Here is a 26534-nt window from a genome sequence, read left to right as displayed (position 1 = left end):
GGTTACCATTTACTTCTAAATCATACAGGTTTGGAAAAACACAGCATCCATAGTTACTCAACATGATGAAAACTATTCCTTTAAGATGTGCTCTTGCAATTCTTCAAATGGCAACTTGAACCACAAATCAATCAGTGTTGTTATTGTCATCTAAAACTATTTAAATCATTTTAATCATTTTTTCAAATTAAGCTGAAATAAAAGAAAGTATTAGAAGAAAAACCTAAAGTTAAGAAAAAAAAAATAGAAATGTTTCTTTGGCAACAAACTAAAAATAATTTTAATCTGATGTAAAAAAAACAAAAAAACAATTGATAATAGTTTATGGTTAATACTAAAATAACATTGGAAAATCACAGCATAAAATTTACTTTTCTTTTGATATGACTATTAAACCTACTTATAATAATAAAATAAAAATAACCCACTGCATAACAGAATGCAAATGGTTTCAACCAAATCTAAAAATATGAAAGTGCAAGAGGAAAACTGGATACAACTATGCAAATTAATGAAAAAAAAGAAAAGAAAACTTCTTTATGAAAATACTTCCAAATTATAATATTCAATAGTTGTGTGTTTCTTGCCTGCCCCCTACTGGTTCAAGTATATTTTTATCCATTAAAGAAACCCCAGAACAAAGTATACAGAGAGGTGTTCAAAAACCTTTAATTTTCCTTAATACAGAGACTTACAGCAAACATTGATTCGGTCAGGTTAAGATAACCAATAAATAACTGGCCATGTTACTATCCATTCAAAATGTATTTTTGACAGTCATAAAACAGTGTATCAAGCCACTATTTTCAGAGTTAATGCTGACAATCTTGTACATCTTTTTAAAAATGCCTGGTAAACTCAATAGATTCACGATTCAGCGGAGTTCTGGCAGCAGCTTTAAGCCACAGGTGCCGTTCCCTTTATAAAGAGGGTTCATTATTATACTAATTCATTGGTTCCATTAAAAAAAACACAGCTTGACCAACTCTGATCACTCCACGGGAAGTACATACTACATTATCTTACAAAAACAGGGCCTTTCTAAACCGCGAATGCACTGAGAAGAGCGAAAATGAAAGGAGAGCATGTGAAGACACCCTGTTATTGTTCTCTAAAGGGAAGTGGTCGCGAGTTTGTTCCATTCATTTGGCACGATATCAAAAGCACAGTGAACTCTGCTGTGCTTATTCTGATGGCTCAAAACCTTTTTATGTTTGTTTGCATATTTAGAAAAGGAAAGTGTAAAAGTGAGCAGTTTTAAAAATACAAGTGTCAGTCTCTATATATATATATATTTTCTAATATAATATAAACTCTTATTTATGTGAGCCGTTTTGGTCCAAGTTCCAGATGCACAGATCACGAATGTTGATTTCACACAAAGTTAGGTAGATTGATTCTTTCAACCTTGATTAGTGTCAGAGAGAGAGAGAGAGAGAAAGAGAGGGATGCTGGGGGAATTTGAAATGTTGGTCCTGTAAGGGCACTTGCTGCAGTCACATCACCTTTCATCGAAGACTGGTGTGCAGGAATGGTTGGCTCTAAAAGTATGGCACTGTGGTGAGCTTGTACCACTTGACAGTCTCTCTGCTCAGGTCAAAGTCTTTAAGGCTGAGGGTGATGCCACCCAAACAGCAGTTCTCTCGCAGAGACTCTGCACTGAGCACGCTCAGTTGAAGCTCTCTTTGCTTCAGGGTCTCCTTACTGCATCCGCTGTACACCAGCTACGACCCAAGAAAGAAAGAAGTTGTTGATTAGCGTTAGAATAAAGCAGAATTAATCATGCATCGTGAAACGGGTAGGTTTTGGTTACCATTTCGTTAAATGTCGGATTCCTAGTTTTCCTTGCGATCTTTGTTTTGCGTTTGGAGGTTTTGTGGGGGTCTGGAAGAAGGTAGGTTTTCACATAAGGGTTTGGGTCTGCTCCGTCATTTGACATCTGTGTTTGGGAGAACAATATGGACGAGATTTTGAAATGAACAGACACTGGGGTTTGAAGACGGGTGCTATATTGCTATTCCTTACCAGGTCTTTAATGTGCATGACCATGATGAAGAGAGTGCTGTTTCTGTAGGACACGGACAGCTTCACCTCACCCTCCACGCGGCCAATGGTGGGACTCACTGGAGGAGTCTCTGCCAAATGGATATTGAATATATGAAAACAATCATAATGTGGTGCGTTAAAAGTTCGGAAATACACACAACTCTAAGCCGATTACAGGATACATGAGATTCTCTTAAAAAAGAACTGTAGCATGTAAAATTAATTATTTGAATACCGTATTTTTCGGACTATAAGTCGCACCTGAGTATAAGTCACATCAGTCCAAAAATGTGTCATGATGAGGAAAAAAACATATATAAGTCGCACTGGACTATAAGTCGCATTTATTTAGAACCAAGAACCAAGATAAAACCCGTCTACAGCCACAAGAGGGTGCTCTATGTTTTCAGTGTAGACTACAGGAGCACTGAGCAGCATTAGAGCGCCCTCTCGCGGCTGTAGACGGTAATGTTTTCTCTTGGTTCACATCTCTTCGGTTCATGTCAAATTAATTTTGATAAATAAGTCGCAACTGACTAGAAGTCGCAGGACCAGCCAAACTATGAAAAAAAAGTGCGACTTATAGTCCAGAAAATACGGTAATAAAAATGAAAAAAAAAAAAAGGTACAAATTTGAAATATGACGCACATACCTGGAGTTTTTGAGAGTCCTTCAACCCCCTCGGTCTTGTCATCTCTCGCAATCGGGTGGAAGAAGGTGTAAATTAGATCACACTAAGAAGAAAAAAAAAAAAAAAAACTAATTCAACTCCGTCCCAGTTATTTACACCACTGTTCTAAAGTTTGCCATCAGTAAGAGTTTTCAGAGCGAAAATACTGCTTATATTAAGCAAGGATGCATAAAATTGATTAAAATTGACCAGCTGTTTATGATTAAATAAATTCAGCCTTGTTATACATAAGAGACTCCAAAAACATTGAAACATTAAGACAATGTTACTAAAAATCCGTGCATGTTCATTTGATTGATTTAATTGGTTGACTCATGACTGCTGAAAAATGATATTTTACGATAAAAATTTAAAGGAACAACAGTTTATGTTAAATTTCCATTCAGCCACCTGGGTGACTTCTGGTGAACCCCTCATCAGATTGTGCACATAGCTGCTCAATTCCACCTTCCTTTTGGATGCCACATCCTTGATATGTGTACGTCCCAGCACCATTTTACTGGGAAACCTATAAAGAGAAAAAGACTCTCAGGAACATAGAAGTGTAGAAATTTGACAAACCATGATACAAGAGGTGAAATCATATACCCCGGCAACTTCCACAGAGGGAAAAGGATGGTCAGCTTGTTGTGCAGTTCCTGGAACTCATCAAAGGTGCGGAAGACAAACTGCGGCTCACTTTGACCTTCCCTAAGGATCCGTATCACATACGTCTGGAAGATATGTGAAAATCCAGGTGAAATTAGAAAAATTATTGTAATATTGGATGGAAATAAAATAATTTGTTATTAAAAAAATAAAATAATATAAACTGCTTTATAAACTCCTCTTTTAAAATCAGTCTCACGTAGTGCTTGTCTGGATTGTATCTCTTCTGAAATGAAAATATGGAGGCATCTCGGATCCTGCCGTCCTGCTTCATTGTGTATGTCCGGGGAGCGAAGGACAGGATTGGTTCGTCATTGGAGGGAAGGCCAGAGAAACGCAACTGGGCCAGGTTATGGATGAAAAAATTAAACTTCGTGGCCACACTGCCAAGACTAGATTCAATCAACCTATAAGAAAAAAGATAGAAAAGAGACCGGTATGTAAAAACCGAGAGCTAAATAAAAAAAACACGAAAAAAAATAATAAAAAAAATCAAACACATACCTTGTGAAGAAAATAGTAGCCTCTGCATCTGTAGTCTGAGGTTGAAGAGCATCATGCACGTATTTAAGATCTTGGACTCCAGTAAGCTCAGGCAAACCGGACTGTGTCATCTGTGTTAAACACACAAAACTAAACTGATCAATAAACAAGTAAACAGTAAAGCAACAAAAATCCTGAATGGAGAAACGTATGCAAACAGCTTCCTGTCCCTAGGGTTGTGCAATTGACCATTGAAACAGAGCCTTACTGATGACACACAAATGACTTTGGAGATTTGTTTGCAGTGCGGTGCTGTATAATACCAGAGACAGCAGGTTGAGGAAGAGGTTGGAGTGTTTGCGTATCAGGTTGTAAGCTTGAGAGCAAAGGTCAACAAAAAGCTGGAAGCGGCTAGTGGGTCTCTCGCCTCCATTAATGACGTAAGCCATATCAGAGGTTAAGACAAACGGTGCTCGGTCCCTGCACAAGAGAACAAAACATGATTAACAAAACCAAACTGAGCAGTCTTACATGACGTAACTCGTCATCATTCACCTTTTAAAAGTCCCAATCATTTGTGCGTGGCCCAGGAACTTCCCAAAGTCTATGTGGAACATGTGGCCGGTGGAGCGCAGCATGATGTTATCGTTGTGGCGGTCACAAATGCCTAGGATGTAAGTGGCCACGCAGCACCCTGCGCAGGTGTAGATGAAATTCTCGGAGGCCTGACAAGAGACGGTCAACCTCAAGAACCTGGCTTTGACTAAACTGCTATGCATAATTATCCAGTTTCGTTTTAAATGTACCTTCTCATACTCATCCTCAGCGGGGCTATACTTGCGAAGCCACTCGGCGAGAGGTTTGTCCTTGAAGGAGCCCGTCACGCCGTACTCCACCTGAATCTTCCTCAGCGTTTCAGAAGACGGAACCAGCTCCACCATGCCTGTGAAACCAAACACAAATGTTATAACAGAAGTACTGCCACAAAGTCATTTTTAATAAAGCAATATTAAACAAATCAATTTTATTTTTCATTTCAATTTGCAACATTTTCTCTGACCCGTAGGCCATTTTTGTTGTACCTACAATAAACAGGATATTCATTCACTACCATTCAAAAGTTTGGGGTCAATAGGTTTTATTATTATTTTGAGAAATTAATAAATCAACAAGGATGTATTAAAAGTGACAGTTAACACACTTACAAGGTTAGCTCTTTTGAACTATTATCAAAGAATCTACAAAAATGATTAAGCAACAACTGCTTCAACATTGATTATAATAATAAAGAGATCATTAGAATGATTTCTGAAGGATCATGTGATACTGAAGACTGGAAGACTGCTGAAAATCCAGCTTTTCTATCACAGGAATAAATTTAAAGTGTATTAAAACTTGAAAAAAAAAAATATATATATTTTCTCTCTCTCTCTCTCTCACTCACTCACTCACTCTCTCACTCACTCACTCACTCACTCACTCACTCACTCACTCACTCGAAATAAATGCAGCTCTAGAGACCATAAGAGACCCCTAACAAATACAAAGCATCTTATAGAATCCAAACTTTTGAACAGTAATGAAAATCATAATAGTATTTAAAATATATACATATTTGAACTATTTTATTCTAATGTAAAATAGTTAAATGGGTTTTAAATGTAGTGCAGAAAGTACCTTTATCTTTTCCAGTAGAGATGCATTTGAAGTTGACAATGCGCAGGTCCAGTCCCTCCTGTAGCCAGATCCGATCCATAATCCGAATCATCTGCAGCGCCAGCATGTCCTGCCTCAGATCCTCTCCAACCTGAGTTTCAGTTAAGACGGATAAGCTAATCGGACATACCTCAAAAACAAGCATATCTAGAATATGTAGGTACTACTTTTGTTTTACTACTGATTGAACCACTAGAGGGCATGTTCATGACTGAGACCAGACTTTAAATTTTTGTCTGTGGCACATTTTTTAAGAGCAGACTAATTTCCATCAATCATGCACGTTTATAGTTGGGAGTTTAATGGAAGATCCCACCATTGCAATTAATAGAAAAAGAAACCGACTGCCCTGTAACTACTGTCAAACTAAAGTGATGTATAACAATAACAAACCTCTATATACAGTAGGTATACATTCAAACTATGGAGATCCCTTCACTATACTGAACACACACACCTTAAACATGACGTTAATCTCGTCTCCCAGCGGGTCTGCGTTAACCAGTGCAATCTTCAGAGGTACAGCATTGGAATTGAAGAAAGAGCAGGCCTAGTTTCAACAAAAGTAGCACTATGTTACTAAAGCATCACAACATCAGCCTCAGGGTTTACGTTGGATTCTCTTCTTCAACTTGGCAACAAAGAGGGGCTTTGAAATGGGGAGAAGAAGAGAATGAGTTCAGTCACATGACTTTACGAGTGTGAAAACTCTACATCTGAAACAGGAAGAGAGGGGGAGTGAATCGATTGTGAATGCTTCCCAGCAAATGGAACAAAACCGGACCCAGCATGAGAGCTGAAGAGATCCGTTTCTTGGAAGTGTGGATTTAGAAGCTTCTATAGAAATGCTGATCAAATGCATTAATCAGATTGAGAATGTAGGTTCGATATAGTCAATTTGGTATACTCACCTTGATATTGAGTTCTTTTGCCACCAGACTGGGGCTAATAGGGAGTCGACAGCTGTTCTTTTGGAAGAAAGACTGTACCCTCTCTAGACCCTCCAGCAGCACCATCTAAAAAAACGACAAATATTCAGACTGGCAAATTAAGTAGCATTAAGACCTAATTTGACTGATACCAACTACAACCTCATGACTTCCACCCAAAACTCCTAAGTTTCCAAATACTTCCAAGTTGAGAGTTTTGAGTAAGAATAGTTTTCAAGAGAGCTAGTATAAAGACTTCAAAGCTGTAAAAGCAGACTAGATTAATTGAAATAAAATATTTAAAAAAACTTGGAAACACTTAATAAGTTTCATTAGTTAACATGAACAACACTTCTACAGCATTTACTAATCCTAGCTAAAGTTAACTTCAATATTTATTAATAAATTATTCAAATCAAAAGTTGAGCTTGATTTTATGTAAGTGGCGGGGAATCATAGCTAAAACAAAGAAGAAAAAAACCCTGAACAGTTTAGTTTAGAGCAAACTGTCGGGCCGTGTTCCTCCTCATATAAACACCTTCACGCAATCAACGCCCGCGTGACGTCGACCAGCGTAGTGCAAGCCTAGGGTTCGGTTCGGTGAAAAAAACCCTAAGGTTTCGGTGCATCCCTAGTGTTAATGGTCCACTGGAGAGATGGTGGTAATGCAATTTCTAAATCTGCGATCTGCCATAAAGTAAGAAGCCGCCTCACGCACCTGCTGCTGAGAACACGCTCAGGAGAGTTCTAACAGTTCAGAAATTGTGTGAATCAGAGGTAAAAGAATTATATAAATATAGTTCTGTTTCTTGCACAGACTGATCGTTTTGTGTCTTTACACATTAGTGTATTGTCACGAGCCACAGGGTTTAATTTGGTTTTGTTTGTGTATGTATTTTTGTTTGTATGTTTTAGCTGTGATTCCCATCCACTTACATTATAAGAGTGCTAGACTGCGATGGTTTGAATGGTATTGGTTTAGGTTTTACTGAAGAATCAAAGTCACTTATATCTTGGATGCCCCTTGGGGTAAGTAGATAAACATCACATTTTAATTTTTGGGTGAACTATCCGTTTGACAAAAACTAAAACAACAACTACGTCAACAATAATAAAATAGCTGAGCTGGTCAATGTCCCCAACAACCTCTGTAGTCCCATTTATTTAACCACTTGATAGCAACAGACACTTAAATGCCTGAAGTAAATCATGACTGGTGAATGACTGGTTTATTTTATGTTGTAGGATAAAGTTTATTTACTTGTGTTAACTACGGACCATAACAATGGCCCATTCAAAAAACCCAATGAATTCAGAATGATGGAATTGGAAGAGCAAAACATTAATATGTTTCTGGGTTTAGCAACTCTATTTAGCCAAGACAGACAAAGCCATAACATGATAAATGTGTCTACAAGTAATAAAGAGCATTAAAAAGAGCTTTCCATCTGTATGTAAACCACTGGTTCACATGGGAGATATAAGATGAGGCACTATATGACCAAAAATATGCGGACACCCCCCTTCTGACAGCATGTTTGGCTAGGCCCTTTAATTCCACTGAATACAGATCTTAATGCTATAGAACACAATGATAACTCTTGAGAATTGTGCGTATCCCACTTTGTGGCAATGCTTTGGGGAGGACCCTTTTCCATTCCAGCATGACAAAAACCCTTGAGCAAAGTGAGATCCGTAAAAATTATTTAGCCATTGATTGGCACTTGACTGGCCTGTACAAAACCCAAATCTGAACCCCACTGAACACATTTGGAATGAATTTGAACACCAAATGTGAGTGCCAATTTTTTTAATAAATGCTCAACATGCACTTATGGGCTTGGTGTTTTGGTTTCCATATATTTTTGCCATATTGCATATCAGTACAAGACAATATATCAAAACTGACTGGATGAGCTGGAGGGATCAAGGGTTCATCCAAATACAGTCACCCACTGATCCAATAATCTTTCACAGGTCATTGTACTAGTTAGAAAAATATTCTTAAGTGTTTTGTAAGGACTGAAGGTTAAAACCCAGCTCTTGTTCAAAATCCAAAAGAAAACAGAAAAACAAGAGATTCCTTGTATACTTATGTAACCTTTCCTTTACTTGATGTTTATTCAGATCATGTTTTAAAAAGTATTATTAAATTCGATTTTGGAACTAGTTGTTGAACAATTTAGAAAATCCTGCACTTGTTTCCCAGAAGCCTTGGGTTTGAACTCATAAATCCTTACTGGATTTAAGAAAATAAAACCAACTAAAATAAAGAAGCACAAGATTCTGCTGCTGGCACAGATTTTTTCAAGAAATTATTACTTTTATTCAGCAAGGATGCATTAAATGGATCAAAATTGACAAAGAAAAAAAAAACCTTAACTTCCTATTCAACAAAGAATTGTGAAAACGTATAGCACCATTTCCTCAAAAAGCTTTCAACACTAATATTAAGAAATGTTTCTTGAGCGCCAAATCAGCATATTAGATGCATATTAGGATTGTGTGGGACTGAAATTGCAGCTTTGTCATAGAAATGTCATTTTAAAATATAATATAACATAATATTGTAATATCTTACAATATTACTGTTTTTGATCAAATAAATGTAGCCTAGGTGAGCATAAGAAACTTCTTTCAATAATATAAAAAAATCTTACCAACCCTAAACTTTATTTAGTAGTGTAGTGTAGCAACATCTACAAACAATGCATGTGTGAAACTTCTAAATAAAACCATATAACTATAAAAGGAATGTTACACTATTTTTGGGATGCATTCTACACAGGTTAAAAATCATGAGACATCTTCTTTAATTAATGCCAGCCATGGCTTACCTGTCGGGTGGAGCTGCTCGCCTGCCGCACTTTTTCGGCCAGAGCACCCAGCAGCTGCACAAGCCTGGTCTGCTTCTCAAGCTCAGCCCTCAGGCCAGTCCCACACAGGCACAGCAGCGCGCCAAGGATGCGGTCATAACGCTGACCGAACGCTGGGTCCTGCACGGCATCCCTCAGCAGCCTAAAGCCAAACAGACCCCAGCAGACTGTGTATGCTATCAACCGAAATTTCAACAAATCACCATATTCTTAATGAAATTTCATTTTTGAGTGATTAAATATTGTATTGAACTGACTACTCTTAAAATGTATATGTTCCTTTTAATAAACATAATTACCAGTAAAGATAATGTGCAATATTGATATTTCCCAGAGCTCGAGACAGCAGAAACATCACCAAGGCATTGCTGAGGTGACACTCGAACTTCACTGCCTGCAATTTACCATAAATGCTTGTCAGTACATTAGACAGTATACTTGAAGCACAATTATGCAACATACATATGAAAATGTACTTAGGTTAACTTATGTGGGTCAGAAAAGTTAATTAAAATAAATGCATTTAATTAAAATATTTTACTTGAATACATTTTAATTTAACTGTAAATAACATGCAACCAAGCATCCAAAAACATTCTTTAAAGGATTATATAAAAGTATACAAAGTCTACTTCTTTTTCCATGTGTATGACCAAGAAAAAGCAACAGAAAGCACTATGACAAGCTGTTTATAGAAGGAAAAGATACATGCACAAACGTGTTTGTGTGTGTGTGTGTGTGTGTGTGTGTGCGCACCTGCACCAGCTGAGGGAGATAGTCAGCCAGCTCATCATCACTGCTGCTCTCGATCCAGCTCACGGCCACTTTCCTCACCTCTGTGTCAGCAAATCTGAATATAACACACACAACCAAGTACAACACTCACCACATGCTCAGCTCCCTCTCCATCAGAGAATAGTAATAAAGCAAGTCATGAGACCAATAACGTGGTCAAAAATGATTGAAGTTTGAAAGCATGCTATAAGGAAGAAAAATCATATGATCAAAGTGACACATTAAAAAGGTCATATGGTAAAAATGAGCTTGAGCAATACAGACGGAAAGGCAAAAGTGGGCCATAAAACAGATACATACTTTGAATCAAGGAGCTCCAGGGCTGAAACAGGCGACAGAGGGGGCCAGTGGTGCAGAAGGGAGTGGATCTCACCCATACTGCCCCAGTCCCAGCTGGGTGCACTGGCCAAGATTTTGGGTAGGCTGTATTCATAGTCCCGACAATAGTACCGCTGGTCCCAGAGCAGCTGCCTGTCTGCTCGTGACAGCCTGGTGGAAAAGAATACAGGGCAATGTCAAAGTAGATGAAATATCATATTTTCCAGAAAATAAGTTGTACCCACATGTAAGTTTCAAGGGGTCAAAACTGCACTAATGGGAAAAAAAAACATAAGTCCCATCTGTGTACAAGTCACATTTTACATTCAGAAGTAAATGTAAAATACTGGTAAATCATGCAAATGTTTAACATACATTACAAACACTATAAATGTGTACATGTCACTGCCCCTCATTCCAGAATAAAACCGGAAAAGAAAACAGAAAAATATAAGTATAAAACAAATTACAGTGGCATTCATTCTAAACATTAATTATAAACGCAAAGCCTAAACAAATGTATTTAAAGTGAAAGACGGTATGTGGAAAATGAGCTGCACAAATAAACTTGGGCTCAATGGGCATGATTCCAAATGTGTGTGCTTTAAGCATGTTTTACATGCTTGATGTAAAATGCATTACATAAATCACTTCGGAATAACAGTTGCAGTATGTTTCAGAAATTATATTCTAGAAATTATGCTACTTCCTGTGGGCTTAAACCTAACCCAAGAAGCAGACACTCTAAACTGTTAATCCATGAACCGTAAAGTAAGATTTTGTCCTGATCCAGAGATAAGAGGCACAGGAAAGAAGTCACCCCTCTTAAATGTGTCTGCAAACGGCCAGTTACGCTGGGAGCCCGGCAGCTGTTGGCACTTGGTGGGCATTCAGAGAGACATAGAGCGGCCCGCCGGCTGAGGCTGAGTGTTGTGTGGCTGTTTTAAAGCTGACTGAGCTTTCTGTTTTACATCAGAGCAATGCATTTTCAGCAGAGCATACTAAACAAGACCCGACAACTCTCTGCTTTTCAGCTGCAATGTCTCCTTATCAATAGAGATTTATTCTGAAGACACAAGAAGTTCAAGTCTGTTATTGCAAAGAATCAAGTTCGCTTGTGCTATCTTTACAAGAAAACCTCTAAAAAGTTCTTCATGTGAAACACTAAATGGTTCTCATAAACATTCTGACTCACAAATTGTCCTGTACATACAGAAGACGACAGACAGATGAGAATCAAATAATGTCTATTTGGACAAAAAGAAGTGGATCCCATTCTCTAGGCTCAGACTTTTACACTGTTAAAAAAAACATTTTATTTTAAATGAATTATGCTCTTTTGAACCTGAAAAAGTGCAGCATCAATGTATGTGCTCTGTATTTTGCTGCTGTGTGAATATAACATTAGTGTTTATAGTGTTGTGAATAGGCTTAATGATGTCCATGTCTATTTAATAGATGTTTTTATACACTGAGAAGCTCAAAATCACTTCATTCTCAACTCAATTAAAACCCTTAAATAAGATAAGCAAGCTGACAGGGATCCATATCATTGGAGTAACTATGCGAAACTGATTCAATTACATAATGCTCTCAAAAGCTCTTTTATCCTCAATATCTGAAATCATGTTCAGCTCATATGCTGCTTTGGGTTATTATGAAGCTTCTAATGCTCAAATAAGACAGGAAGCCCATGGCACTGTAACTATCAAATTATTCTGATTAGGGATTTACCAAAAGCCAGAATCAAAGCCTACGAACTAATCCTAGCTAAAACCTTACAACTACTCTTTAGCAAGAACTGGTATTTCCTTGTAATGTAAAGCAAATCCACATTATGCCATGAGGTCTTTTTAGCGATGCAAACTTACCCAAAAGCAGATGCTCGTCCACACAGCTTTTCTACCTCACTTCGATCTCCCGAATCAAGTGGCTCTAGAGACTGAGGGTCCGGGCAGTCGTTCTCCTGAGGACCAACGTAGAGCACGTCCACCACTGGACTGGGGAAGTCAACCTGAGAATGGTCAGACAGTGATATTTACGTGTGAATCAATGTCAGTGAAGAGCAACTGACTCTAGATGGAAAAAAAAGCACAAATAAAAGAACCTGCAGTATGATCCGTTCTGAAGGATTCTTCCCCTTGCCTGCAGCTCCAGGCTGAAGGACTTGAGGAGACGTCCACAAACTTAGCAGCTTGCTACCTCTTGACAACACCCTAAAAACACAAAATGCATGGAAGTCATGTTTATATGATTTATTATACTGCAGTCTCAAATGTATTAAACTACCACAGGCATCCCAATATACAGTGGTCATGTTGTGCTGTCATATATTACCATAATTACATGATAACTTGTAATTATAAATTGGAGTCATAATTTAATTTTATGAAACCTCCCACTTTGTAAGTGAAACAATCAAAATGGCAGTAAATCAGTCATTTTATCATAGCCAGTGTTACATAATGTGTTTTCTTTGTCCTTCAGGATTTTACATAAAGAGGTAATGAAGGGATGACATCTCAGTCATCAACAATGGAGCTGTTTATGGATCCATTTTTGCATTATGAACAATGAATAACTGATTTATTACGGAATTATTACTTATAACATACAAAGAAAAAGTGCACGTGCAACTGAATAAATATGAAGGAGTCCTGAAACTTCTACAACTTACAATACACTCTAAATCTTATTTATTTGAGGTATTATTTTATAACTTGCCTTCTGAAATCAAACAGGGGCATGGACACTTTTCCCAAAAGCTCTGGACCCTTCCGTTGCTTGTTGGTATCTGGCGAGTTGTTTGCATTCTGGTTGAGAACCCCATAGAGGGAAAGACTCAACATGGCCTCCAGCGGCAACAGTGCCACTGAAATAGGGAAATTGATCCTAAAGAAACAGAGGAAGTTGTCACCAACAGCAGCAACTGGCAGCAATCCCGCTGATTTCCCTCTAATTCTAAAAACTGCAGGAAGTAGCGTGCTAGCATGTTTAAGGGGCATTAACACTTACAATTCGTCCCATTTAATGTGGTAGAAAAAGCTCTTGTATGTTCCCACTTTTTTGGACTGGACAGGCTTGAAGAGATTCCTGTTGTTGTGGGTCAGGGCACACATCAGGTAGTATTTTTCAAAACTGAAAAACAGGAAGGACAAATTAATCTACAGCACAGAAAGGGAAGAAAACATTGGCTTGTACTGTACTTATACTTTGAATATGATTTATTTGATTAATTAATCAAGACTACCACACTTTTAAACACTATTTTTACACATAAATGGTTTGCATATATTCATTTAAATATTTGTTTGAAATGGTTCAAATTATGGCAAAGTATGTGCTTTAGTATTTCAACAAAGCCAATCAAAGTTGAAATGTTTTTTAGGATTATAAATGGCACAAAGATCCATATTTTGAAACTCTTTTGGTGTGATCTATGGACATTCTTCATACTATTATAAATAGGCTCCGTGATGAAGCACTGTGGTAGAAAGTATCCTCAAGGGAGAAATTAGTGACAAATAAAAGTTTCTCCCTCTAGAGAACTGGATCAAAATACAGAACCAAGTGGTGCAGAACTTTGACCCTGCTTTGCCTCCAAACACACAACCACAGCCCTCTCTCTGTGCAGATCTGCCTGCTCTCACTGTTCTTTATGGAAATCACCAGTCAAGTCTATTTCAGCCACAGCAGAGAAGTGCTGCTGCTGATGCTAGATAAAGAGAGCTACAGATAAAGCAAGCTATGCGGTATGGCCTAAAACAAAGATTAACCCACTGACTTCAACAAACTAGTGTTCAGCTAAATTCCATAAGAGTAAACTCCCTTGGTGATGAACAGGTGCATCTCAATGAATTAGAAATGTTGTGGAAAAGTTAATTTATTTCAGTAATTCTACTATAACTACTTCAGTCTATGTGCACTGAATTTATTTAATACACGAGTTTCACAAATTAAGTCTTTGGTTCTTTTAATTGTGATGATTTTGGCTCACATTTAACAAAAGCTTACCAATTCAACAAATTTCTACAAATTAGAATATGGCGACATGCCAATCAGCTAATCAACTCAAAACACCTGCAAAGGTTTCCTGAGCCTTCAAAATGGTCTCTCAGTTTGGTTCACTAGGCTACACAATCATGGGGAAGACTGCTGATCTGACAGTTGTCCAGAAGACAATCATTGACACCCTTCACAAGGAAGGGTGCCAAAGAAGCTGGATCTTCACGGATTGCTGTATCCAAGCATGTTAACATAAATGTTGAGTGGAAGGAAAAGATGTGGAAGAAAAAAATGCAACCAACCGAGAGAACCGCAGCCTTGGGTTGTCAAGCAAAATCAATTCAAGAATTTAAGCGAACTTCACAAGGAATGGACTGAAGCTGGGGTCAAGGCATACAGACGTGTCAAGGAATTTGGCTACAGTTGTTGTATTCCTCTTGTTAAGCGACTCCTGAACCACAGACAACGTCAGAGGCATATTACCTGGGCTAAGGAGAAGAACTGGACTGTTGCCCAGTGGTCCAAAGTCCTCTTGAGAGCAAGTTTTGTATTTCATTTGGAAGCCAAGGTCCTAGAGCAGGGGTAGGCAAGTTCGGTCCTAGAGAGCAGCAGTCCTGCACAGTTCAGCTCCAACTCTGAAAAAAACCCTCACCTGCCTGTACCTTAGTAATCCTGAGTGGATTAATAAGCTTGTTCAGGTGCGTTTGATTAAGGTTGAAGCTGAACTCTGGCTGCATCCGAAAACTGAAAAATGCTGCCTTCGGAGGACGCATTCCAAGGTAGGAAGGCATCAAGGCACGTCCAAAATCAAAGTTAGCTTCACTTCCTGTCTCCTGAGATGCCTTCATCTGGCCAATTTCTGAAGGCAGCATAGATGTATCCAACGCTGCCTTTGATATCCCACAATCCTGTGCGTTCCATTCCATGAGAGTTAAGCCAAAAAATTATGGCGTCTGAAAGTTGCGGTTGATGGTCAGTTTGTGTGTTAATGTATGTTTCTGATCAACGTTTTTCACTTTTATGCCATTTCTAGCGATAAATTAATATTGCAGTAATGAAATATAAACCTAATTATCACCAAAGCTCTCTATATTTTGATTTAGATCATTAAACCATTACGCTGCCTCAGAAGCCTGTCCGAAATCAGTTTCATGATCAGTTTCACTCTGCCTGCAAAGTCATTGCCCAATTAGACAGCAAGGCAGCAAGTCACCTGCCTAAGTTTTCATATGCAGCCTCTGCAGGTCTGCGGCTCTCTAGGACCGAACTTGCCTACCCCTGTCCTAGAGTCTGGAGGACGGGTGGAGAAGCTCACAGAACAAGTTTCTTGAAGTCCAGTGTTAAGTTTCCACAGTCTGTGATGGTTTGAGGTGCAATGTCATCTGCTGGTGTTGGGCCATTGTGTTTTTTGAAAACCAAAGTCACTGCACCTGTTAATCAAGGATTTGGAGCACTTCATGCTTCCTTCTGCTGACCAGCTTTTTGAAGATGCTGATTTCATGTTCCAGCAGGATTTGGCACTTGCCCACACTGCCAAAAGCACAAAAGTTTGTTAAATGACCATGGTGTTGGTGTGCTTGACTAGCCAGCAAACTTACCAGATCTGAACCCCAGATAAAATCTACAGGGGATTGTCAAGAGGAAGATGAGAAACAAAAGACCAAAAAATGAAGATGAGCTGAAGGCCACTGTCAAAGAAACCTGGGCTTCCATACCACCTCAGCAGTGCCACAAACTGATCACCACCATGCCACGCTGAATTGAAGCAGTAATTAAAGCAAAAGGAGTCCCTACAAAGTATTGAGTACATGTACAGTAAATGATCATACTTAACAGAAGGCCAACAATTCACAAAAATTTTTTTTATAGATCTTAAAGTATTCTAACTTGTTGAGATTTTTGTTAAATGTGAGCCAAAATATTCACAAATAAAAGTACCAAAGACTTAAACTCGGGGTGCACCGATCGAGATCGGCCGATCGTTAATGCGCATCTCGTCAGTAAAGCCGGTTCTCTAATCAGTGGTTAATTCCATCAGGTGTGTGGTTTCACATAGAGCCGCTGTTACTACACAGAGCTGTTGTTAACTGAGAAGAATCGCAAATAAACGTTGAAAATGAAATGGCTCTGTGTAGTAACAGCTGCTCTATGTGAAATAACGCACCTGATGGAATTTACTGCTGATTAGAGAACCGGCATTACTGACTGGATTGCGCATAACGATCGGCCGATCTTGATCGGTGCACCCCTAACTTAAACTACTTCAGTCTGTATGCATCGAATTACACGAGTTTCACCTTTTGAACTGAATTACAAAAATAAATGAACTTTTCCATGACATTACAGGTGCATCTCAATAAATTATAAAAGTATCAACTATTTTAATATATTGTACATAAAAAAAGACATTCACACCCTGCTATACAAAAGTATGGGATTGCTAAGATTTTTACATTAACTCTTAAATGTTAAATCTTTTTAGCAAAGGACTGCTTTTTTTATATAAAAAAAATGATGCAGTAATATTGTTAAATATTATAACAATTTTAAATAACTGTTTTCTATGTTAATATATTTTAAGTTGTAATTTATTAATGTGACGTCAAAACTGAATTTTCGGCAGCCATTACACACATGATCCTTCAAAAATCATTTTGTGCTCCAGAAACATTTCTTATTACTATCAAGGTTGAAAAAGCTTAGGCAATTTAATATTTTGTGGAAACTGTGATGCAGGATACATTTCAAGCTTATTTTATTCTTTTAAATAGAAAGTTCAAAATAGAAGCATTTATTTGAAGCAAAAATCTTTTGAGAAATTTGTATTTAAAAAAAACTATATATATATATATACAAAAAAAACTGACCCCAAACTACTGAACATAATATACACACACAATATATTAGTCAGTTGATTAGTTACTTGATCCATACTCATTTAATGATCAACAAGCATTAAAGCAAAGTTACTGAAGTTTTTTGTGGATCAAAAATTTACAGTTAAAAATCTAAATTTGAGGCCATTTAAGAACTAATATGTACATTTCTAATTGTATCCCGATTGTCAAAAAAAATTTAAATATTTAGCTGTACTGCACAGCATTAGTAATATGAGATCATCAGCAACATCTTGACCCTCCAAATATTCATTATCAGAGGACACAGCCCTCATTCCTTGCAATATTTTTCATAGGTGGCCATTTCAAAAGAAGGTTGAATATGGTTACTTTTGAGTGTAGTGAATGGAAATAACACAATTCTAAGCTCTCCAAGTTGGGTTAAATGTTGAATGGTCCAGATATAATTTACTTCAGCTGATTGCTCCAAAAGAGCACAGATCCAAAATTACTCAAATTATCTAGGAGGAAATAACAGTGGAATGAATATGGACTAAGGCAGTGCTTCGAAAGTAGTTGAGTAGTTTACCTTGGCTGTGAGTTTGTTAAACAGAGTCATTATCAGTCTGGAGTGAATTAAACATCGTTTAGTGCTTATTTAGACTGTGGGGCTTGATACGCCAAAACAGGAAGGGAAAATGGATTTCTTTTCAAATAAATTTCTTTATAACTAACGCTTATACCAGCTTCAGAAACACTCATCTCACGAGCACTAAAGGGGTCACAGTGCTTACCTGCTGACCCAGGTAGCAGGAATGCCATGAACGGCAAACAGCGTGAACTGCAGGTGTTCTGTGGTGCCCGAGGCCTCTCTGCTGTCCCTCCTGTCCTCCATGTGCTCTTCCATCATGCAGCCAGGAGTAGCTGGACAGAAAGACCTCAGGTAGAGCTTAGCGAGATCATACACAGCGTCTGTGAGTCCGGCTACACTCTCCTCTACTGGGCTATCATAACCTGGGGATCACAAGAAGCTGAGTAAAGTTCACGGATGTAATGTTAAAGTATGTCATTTCTGGCCCACTAGCATCACTAGACTGAAACAAAATATGAGACAAAATATGCTCAAATAAATAGAGTAAACATTAATACTTTTAACTACTACTACTAATAATATACAGAATGGTAAGGTTTTTATATGAAATTGGCTTGAATCATGAAAAATAAAACAACAGAGCAATGTTCTGATAGCACAACAAAGCCACAGTGCTTACACTTTTTCAAGGAAATTACCAAAAGGGCTTGCTTGCAGATGACTGTGCATATGAAGTATTAGAGCAAAGCATTTTAATATAGAAAATACTAAAAACTTCGCCTTTTAAGAGAAGAACATTGAGATGACTTTAGGAGCTGCGCTTACCATTAGCTGAACCTGTAGAAGCTGAACTTGTGGCACCAGCCTGCCAAAACAAATATGTATATAAATAATGATAGTAATAAATAATATAATATTTAAACAGAATTATTATTATTGTTTAATTAACAGCATTGGATAAATAACAAAATACTAATAATTGATTTAAATAAGGTTAGAGAAGGTTAATATTTAGTGGATCTCAACATTTTTTATACCATATTATAATGTTGTGATGCCTAAACCCAGTTTTACAATTTAAAGTAACTGATTATAGTTTCGTTTAGAACTATAATATCAGCCATTTATCAACAACTGGTTGTGTCATAACATTAAAATAGCGATTAAAATTGTCTTATAAGTATTAGCTACAGTTTTAATATTGTTCATTACATGTTCTCTGACCTCTGGAGAACGTGTTCTAGGAAGGTTGACAGAGCGTTTGAACCTCTTGATTGCATCAGTGATGGCTGGGGTCTCAATTTCATCCAGAGCACAGCAAAGATTTTTAACCGACTGAACCACACTGTCCACTGTTTTATACAGTGTGCTCTAATGAGAGAGAAAACACAGTGAGAGCACCGAGCTCTAAACACTAAAGTTGTTTCAAACACTTTTTATAAAGTATTAGCTTAATTTGTTTGAGAAATAAGTTACCTCATTCTGAAGGCAGAGATTGACTTGCTTATGATATCCTTCTAGGTATTCGGCAAGACCCTCTCTAGAGGAGAAAAAACATTCAAAGGAATGAGAAACCAACAAGCACAATCAGAGACTTCAAAGGCCACCCATGGCTTTCCTAGTCTTTAGCAGGGGCAGGAGATAAGATGGAGCACATTCCTACCTTGTGACTGCCTCTTTAAACGGCCTCTCAACTAGGCCAAGGTATTTCTCCAAGACAATTGGGGAGATGTCATCTTCTGCCTGTTAGCGTACAAAGAGAAAACATACAGTTGGTATAGAAAATGAAGACAGAAACGGTGTGTGTTTTATCCAGCTGTATTTACTCAGCGCAACTTACAACAGCGAAGTGAACGATATAACACCAACAACATATGTCAGAAAACAACAACAACAGAATCACTGAGTTCCGAAAAATGACCTGTAAACTCAGTCATACATAATTATGTGGTCATTTTGATTAGCTCAGCAGAAAAAGAGCTTTCCTGGAGCATTTCAGTCCTTGGTAGTGCAACTGAAGCAAACAATCAACTACGGGTGACAAGGCACTGTCAAAAGATCTCTGGGATAAAGTTGTGGACAGGCACAAGTCAGGAGAAGGATACAAAAAAATTCAAAGGCTTTATCAATGCCTAGAAGCAAAGTGAAGTCTATTATTAAATAGTGGAAGGCATTTGTTAGAACACCGGCCCTCCCTGGATCAGGACGTCACTCCAAACTGGATAAAAGAGTCTGCTCAGAGATGCGACCAAGAGACCTACAGCAACTCTGAAGCTGATGCAGGAGTTTATGACAAAATGACATTTTGTACAAATTCTCCACAAATGTAGCTTGTATGAGAAGGTTGCAAGAAAAAAGCCACTCCTCAAGAAAGGCCACATGCAGTCATGACTGAGATTTGCCAAAATTAGACTTCAATTGAATGATTTGGCCTCAGTACCAAACGAAATCTCTGGTGGAAATCAAATACTGCTCACCATCCAGATAACAGCATTCATTCACTATTGTCAGGATAGAAGAAAAATGGATGGGGTAAAATTATTAGGGAAAATCTTCCATCTGCCAGAAAGTTGTCAATAAGGAGAGGGTTTACCTTACAACATGACAATGATCCAAAGCACACATCTAAACTGACCACACACAGCAAAAAAGGTGAATGTCCTTGAAAATCTGTGAAATTATTTGAAGACAGCAGACCACAAACAGTCACCATCAAATTTAACTAAACTTGGGCAGTTCTGCAAATAAGAAAGGGCAAATATTACAAAGTCTAGATGTGCAAAGAGACTAAAGGCTGTAATTAAAGCAAAAGGTGGTTCAACAAAATACTGAAACAAGGGGGTGATCCTTTTTCCAACTCAGTGATTCGGTTTCATTTATTTATTTTTTGGTCATGTTGGTGTTATATCTTTCACTTGGATGTTATAAGTTGCACTGAGTAAATTCAGCTGGATAAAACAAACTGTGTCCATCTTCATTTCAGGCTGCAAAGCAACAACTTGTGATTATTTTCAAGGGGGGTAATTATTTTTTTTATACCCACTTAACATTTATCCATTAAATATGTCTTGTTTATAACCTGTGAATATAGTAGTGCAGTGAACTAGTTTCTAATTATTTATTCTAGTGGTTGTAATGGTTTTACCGTTCGGGCCAGATCTCTTCTCATTGTGCTAAGAAAAAGGAGCTGTAGTTTGATCTCAGTCTCCCACTTCCTGCAGTTCTGCACGTACTCATGACTGCCCAGACTGTGTTTACTGGAAGACAAAGTTAAAGATGCTTCAGACATGGACCAGAGCCAAAAGTAACAATAACTCAATGAATCAATGAATAACTGAATAATATCTCAACTCTTTATACTAGTAATAATAACTGTAACAATAACTACCATTTTAAAGTTTGGGGTTATTAAGATATTGTTTGAAATATATTAATACTTTTACTTTGCAAGGATGCATTAAAATGATAAAAAATACGTTAATAATATATTTCAAACAAATGTTGTCCTTTGAACTTTCTTTGGTTTTTACAAAAATATTAAGCAGCATTACTCTTTTCAACACGGATAAGAAGAACAAATGTTACCAAATCTTCATATAAAAATGATTTCTGAAAAATTTAGCTTTACCAAAGCAGGAATAAATTACATTTTAAAATATATACTATGAACTATATATTATGAACTGTAATAATATTCACAATATTACTGTTTTTATTATATATTAGATCAATAAATAAAGCCTTGCCAAGAGACATATTTTAAAAGAAATCTTAATACAAACAAAATATATATTACCAACACCAAACTTTTAAAAATAATAATAAAAGCTAAAATAAATCAAATTTTTTTGAGATTGCAGTCTAAGAACATTCCTGGCTATGAGATGAGTCCTGGATGACTGTGCTTTGGAAGGCCAGAGCAGGGTCGTAATCACTAGTATCAACTTGCCAAAGTCAAATGAGGACAAGAGAGTCAGCACTGAGCCAGAATCTGAAGAACTATAGCTTAGCATAACGAGAAACTAAGAGCTTTCAAAACTTACACAAATAACATGGGACACCCACAGTAACTAAGGGAGGATACCTTGCAATACAGACTCAATTCTTCCTAAAGCTTGGAATGATTAGTTTTTTGCCAATTCCCCCTGTTCCTTATTAGAGCAGACAACCCCTCCCCTTGATCTGTTGGTTCTGCTCTTCCAATGGTGTGGGTAAAAAGCAAACAAGGAAGCAAAATAACCCAGTTTTCAAGGAATGTTGGCAGGGGACTTGTTTATGTAATACGACAGAATGCCTGCAAAAAGGAAAGAGAGATGTTAAATGAAAGACTCACTTCTGTAAAACCTCCTCCTGTCCGCAGACCTTAAGAACGTAGCTGCTGATGTCCACCTGGTTCAGGTCATCATGGACCCAGCACAAAGCCTGCATTATAAGCAGATCCACTGGAGAACTCACTGGGGGGAAAAAAGCACAGAAAACTTGAGGGAAAAAGACATCCATTGACTGAGAACACAATGAAGCTAATGAAAAAGTACAGAAGCTAATTAAAGAAATGTGTTTTTGTCCATATAATGCTAGTCAGTGGTGTCCAATATTGTTTTGGATTCCACTGACTCTTATTGTATGGACAAAACATTCTTCAAAATATCTTCATCCACAGAAGAAAGTTATTCAGGTTTAGAATTACATGAGGGTGAGTAAATGCTGACAGAATTTTCATTTTTGGGTAAACTGTCCATTTAAATGAATTGAGAACCATCAAGCAGATGTAGTCTGCCTGATGCTGCACAAAACGTAAAAATGATGCGGCCAGCAGTATGCACCATTTTGCAAAGCTTGCACTGGTGTTGGCTTTACAGTGGACTATTACTAAACAGTTCATGCAGTAAAGTGTTGACTTGAGGACAGCGTGGGACGTGGGTGCCATTTGGAAAAGGACCTCTGAACTAATTGTGAACTACTTCATTGAGATCGAAAACTACGACAAGAAATGGATTTGGCATGAGATGTTTAACTGTATCAGAGCAAAAATATGACACCCAACATTTTGTTCATGGTCACCCCAGGCAGCAGCAATAACATGCCCCACACCCCTCCTTGGAATGATCCTCTCTACAAACTCCAAACCTAGGGCTGAATTACAGTAAGTGAGCTGTGCCTAGCCTGGACTGTTCATGTCTGCAGTGTTTTTCAAGCCTAAAGGTCTGATGGTCATGCCTAATTTGTGGTGGATTTGGGGTTGCTTTGAAGGGTTATGGGATGCCAGTAAAATTCCTCCTCTGCCCTCCTCTTTTCATGGCACTACAGCAACACACATGGGGCTGGAATGTCAGGAGAATGTGGTTGTTCTTAAACGGCAAGAACTCTACAGCCATAAGGAAGACATGGAAAAAAAACTATGAGGCAGAAAAGCTAGAGTAGAACATCAGACCATATATGCACAGTCTTGAAGCTAGAGCTACTATACTATGAATTTTAAACTTTTTGTCAAATGGATATACCTACATTTGAAAAGGAGAAGGGATAAGGTCTGATCCAGAGATCAGAAAACTGAGACACTTGATCTGAGTTTATTCTGGAAAAGCCTTCGTATTCCACACATTCAAACCCTAGTCACCTCCTCAGCTTAATCTGCCTTGTCTTTCATGAAAGAATGTCTGGAATTGCAAACTTTAATAACATTTCACAGCTAAGCATTTTCCTCCACTTAAACAAACCAAAAAGCTCTTTTTCTTCTTTGAAGTTTTAAACAGTCAGCACTGACATGCAATGAGATGGTATGTCCATCATTTAGCTGTATGGTGCTTCACTGCATGCATTAATAGGGGTGCACGATAAATATCGTCCGATAATTAATCCGCATCTTGTCAGTAAAGCAGTTTATCTAATCAGCGGTAAATTCGATCAGGTGTGTGATTTCACATAAAGCAGGTGTTACTACACGGAGCCATTTTTAACTGACAAGCTGCGCCAATTCATGTTCATTATCAGCGTTGATTTGCGCAGCTTGTCAGTTAACCATGGCTCCGTGTAGTAACAGCTGATTAGAGAACCAGCTTTATTGACGAGATGCGCATTAATTATCGGACGATATTTAAAGAAAGAAAGTTAAGTAATAGAAAAAATATTACTTTATTGATGAATGTAAATGGAATATATGAATATTGTTACAAACTATTTGGTAGGCTCTAAAATCAAGATTTTGTCTGAGCTATGAAAAAAATCATGATTTTATTACTTTTATTTGTGTACACTCACAATATCAACAAAACGTTAAGCTTTTATAAAATAAAGAAAACATGACGCGCTTTCGGTCGTCTCGTCTTAAACAGGAGTGCCTCACAAAAATGAATTAAAACTCAGCGAATACATGCCTCACAGATATGATAAATATATCAATAGAAACCCATCAGTGGTTTAACCGTAACGTTATGAAGTGACAAGAATACTTTTTGAATGGGAAAAAAAAAAAAAAAAGACTTTATTCAACAATTTGTCTCCTCTGTATCTCTCCACATCAATGTGGATTATTCATGGATACATGGATATCTAAAATATAAAAGTAAGGAGACGCCTAAAACAGGCCAGGGATCTGACCCGCATCTGAACTTTGACATAAAAACCATCCTGAAGCCCGGCCAGAGGAGCATAAAAAAAATCTAGCACACAGAACGATTTGACTGAAAATTTATCTGAAAAGATGAGAGAAAGATAGTGGTCATCTATACAATTCAGAAAAAGAGGCGGCTTTTCTGCATTATGTTATTTTTTTACTCTGTACAGCAGTTATTGTTCATTCTAAATTTATTTTTTAGTGTAGAATATGTATTACATAAAAATACATGAAATGTATAACAAAAATATTTGGGCCCCCACACATAAAAGTTAAACTCTGCCTATGGTGTGGACTTGAGGAAAAGCTAGCTAATATACATATTACATTTAATATATTAGCCGTCTGTGAAGCAACTTCAGGGCCCAATAAACACTGTGCCCCCTTTTCCCTTCCTAAGATCACAGTCTATGCTGGATTTATCCAGGACAAAAAGAGCTATGGGGCTTAGGCAGTAACAACACAGAAAAATTCTTCAACACAAAAGGCCAGTCTTGATTTCTCGCCAGGAGTGAGGTGGTCAGAGACCAAGCACAAAAAAAAAAACGAGGCCCGCCAGTCTTCAGAACATAGCCGCTTCACAGGGAACTGAGCCAAGCCCACTACAGCTCAATGAAAAGGACTTTCCGTGCCTGGACCACAGAGAGGTTACTCAGTAAAAAAAATCTGATGCAATCTAAAAAATGAAAAACACAGGAACCCCAATCGAAGAATCTGTTGAGCAGATGCACTATGACAGTTATGTAAAAAGAAGATTGTGTCGCAGCATAAATGCTCTCTGGCACTGTGTTGTGACTTCTTCATTTGTCAGCTTCCTTTATAGCAGACATCCAGAGAAGCTTATTATTGACTAACAGGGAGTACATGGATAGTTCACACAGAAATTTAAATGATGGCTTAATTTATTCACCCTTATGACATTCCAAACCTGTATGACTAACTTTCTTCTGCAGAATTTTAATTTTTTTGGGTGAATTGTTCCTTTAACTGCCTTAAATGTTTTATATGAAAATTGTTATGCTAACAGTTTCATTGTCAATAGCTTTTTGTAATGACTCAATTCACAGTCACAAAGAAATGCTTACCATCACAAGTGAAAGTTACAGGCTGTTGAGAATCAGAAATCTCAATGGATACTTTAACACTGCCCCCACTGTCTCCTCCTGCATCCTTCTGAGTGATCACAGGGCTGAGAACATAGCCAGGATTGGTAGCCAGGTCGATATGTGGAAACTTTGACCTCAGTCTGCAAAAAAAAAAAAAAAAAGACAACATTTTGGGTAAACAAAGACCTAACACAGGTAAATATGGTGTACCACAAGGTTCAGTCTCAAGTCCTTTATTAATCTTGATATGCATGCTCTCTTTGCTTGTGTGATGTTATCATAAAACAATTTACTAGCTCCCATTGTTACATGGGCTACACAGCTGTAGACTTCCTACATTTCACTTGTTAGCAGTCCTTGTTTGAGGTCTTGAGGCATTTCCAAAATTAGCCCTTCAGATCCAAATTAGCCTTGCTTTCCCTATAGAATCCAACATTACAGACTGATTCAGGTATCCTGGGACCTTCTGCAACAACAACAACAACAACAACACACAACTCACTTTGAAATGTCTTCACAGAATGCTACGACTTCTAGATTTTGGGCGTCATTTCCCTGTAAGATGGAGTACTTCGAGAGTGCATTTGTACTTCCTTTATAGACCTGTAAACAGACAGACATTAAGCCATGGTTATACCGATGATCAGACTTTTGGACTATTATACTATACCTTCACTTTCACTAATGGTGTTCTACACATAGGAAATCACGTGTTAAATGCATGTTGTAAACAAATTATTTAGAGTTTGTATTATGTAAAGGTGTAACAAATAGACAACAGATCAATAGAGCGATGACATTAACATCCAAGTTCAATTGTGGAACGAAACGTCTCGGTTTGGTGAGAGGATACCAAGAATGTGAAGAAAAAAAGAAAA

The 26534-nt window shown here is 37.7% G+C and overlaps 1 protein-coding gene across 2 annotated transcripts in view; it reads right to left on the bottom strand.

The window, feature by feature from the left end:
* Positions 1–645: 645 nt before the first annotated feature.
* Positions 646–26534, bottom strand: part of LOC113061640 (phosphatidylinositol 4-phosphate 3-kinase C2 domain-containing subunit alpha-like) — a 35812-nt gene continuing 9923 nt past the window's right edge. For both annotated transcript variants that reach the window (XM_026230935.1, XM_026230936.1), the window contains exons 3-33: positions 26159–26259; positions 25636–25796; positions 22271–22391; positions 21083–21194; positions 19601–19680; positions 19414–19477; positions 19162–19308; positions 18763–18802; positions 18140–18359; positions 13519–13641; positions 13228–13395; positions 12611–12719; positions 12375–12517; positions 10486–10674; positions 10147–10240; positions 9690–9784; positions 9352–9532; positions 6497–6601; positions 6043–6135; positions 5547–5676; positions 4676–4812; positions 4425–4594; positions 4193–4349; positions 3891–4000; positions 3586–3793; positions 3327–3451; positions 3129–3246; positions 2700–2781; positions 2026–2135; positions 1814–1939; positions 646–1724 (exon numbers count right to left, since the gene is read on the bottom strand). In XM_026230935.1, coding sequence (XP_026086720.1) covers positions 1542–1724; positions 1814–1939; positions 2026–2135; positions 2700–2781; positions 3129–3246; positions 3327–3451; positions 3586–3793; positions 3891–4000; positions 4193–4349; positions 4425–4594; positions 4676–4812; positions 5547–5676; positions 6043–6135; positions 6497–6601; positions 9352–9532; positions 9690–9784; positions 10147–10240; positions 10486–10674; positions 12375–12517; positions 12611–12719; positions 13228–13395; positions 13519–13641; positions 18140–18359; positions 18763–18802; positions 19162–19308; positions 19414–19477; positions 19601–19680; positions 21083–21194; positions 22271–22391; positions 25636–25796; positions 26159–26259 — 4002 coding nt within the window. In that variant the 3' untranslated portion in view covers positions 646–1541. The remainder of the gene's footprint in view (positions 1725–1813; positions 1940–2025; positions 2136–2699; positions 2782–3128; positions 3247–3326; positions 3452–3585; positions 3794–3890; positions 4001–4192; positions 4350–4424; positions 4595–4675; positions 4813–5546; positions 5677–6042; positions 6136–6496; positions 6602–9351; positions 9533–9689; positions 9785–10146; positions 10241–10485; positions 10675–12374; positions 12518–12610; positions 12720–13227; positions 13396–13518; positions 13642–18139; positions 18360–18762; positions 18803–19161; positions 19309–19413; positions 19478–19600; positions 19681–21082; positions 21195–22270; positions 22392–25635; positions 25797–26158; positions 26260–26534) is intronic.

Source organism: Carassius auratus, chromosome 43 (assembly GCF_003368295.1).
Source record: "Carassius auratus strain Wakin chromosome 43, ASM336829v1, whole genome shotgun sequence".
Classification (NCBI taxonomy): Eukaryota; Metazoa; Chordata; class Actinopteri; order Cypriniformes; family Cyprinidae; genus Carassius; species Carassius auratus.
This window is presented reverse-complemented; position numbering and strand designations above follow the sequence as displayed.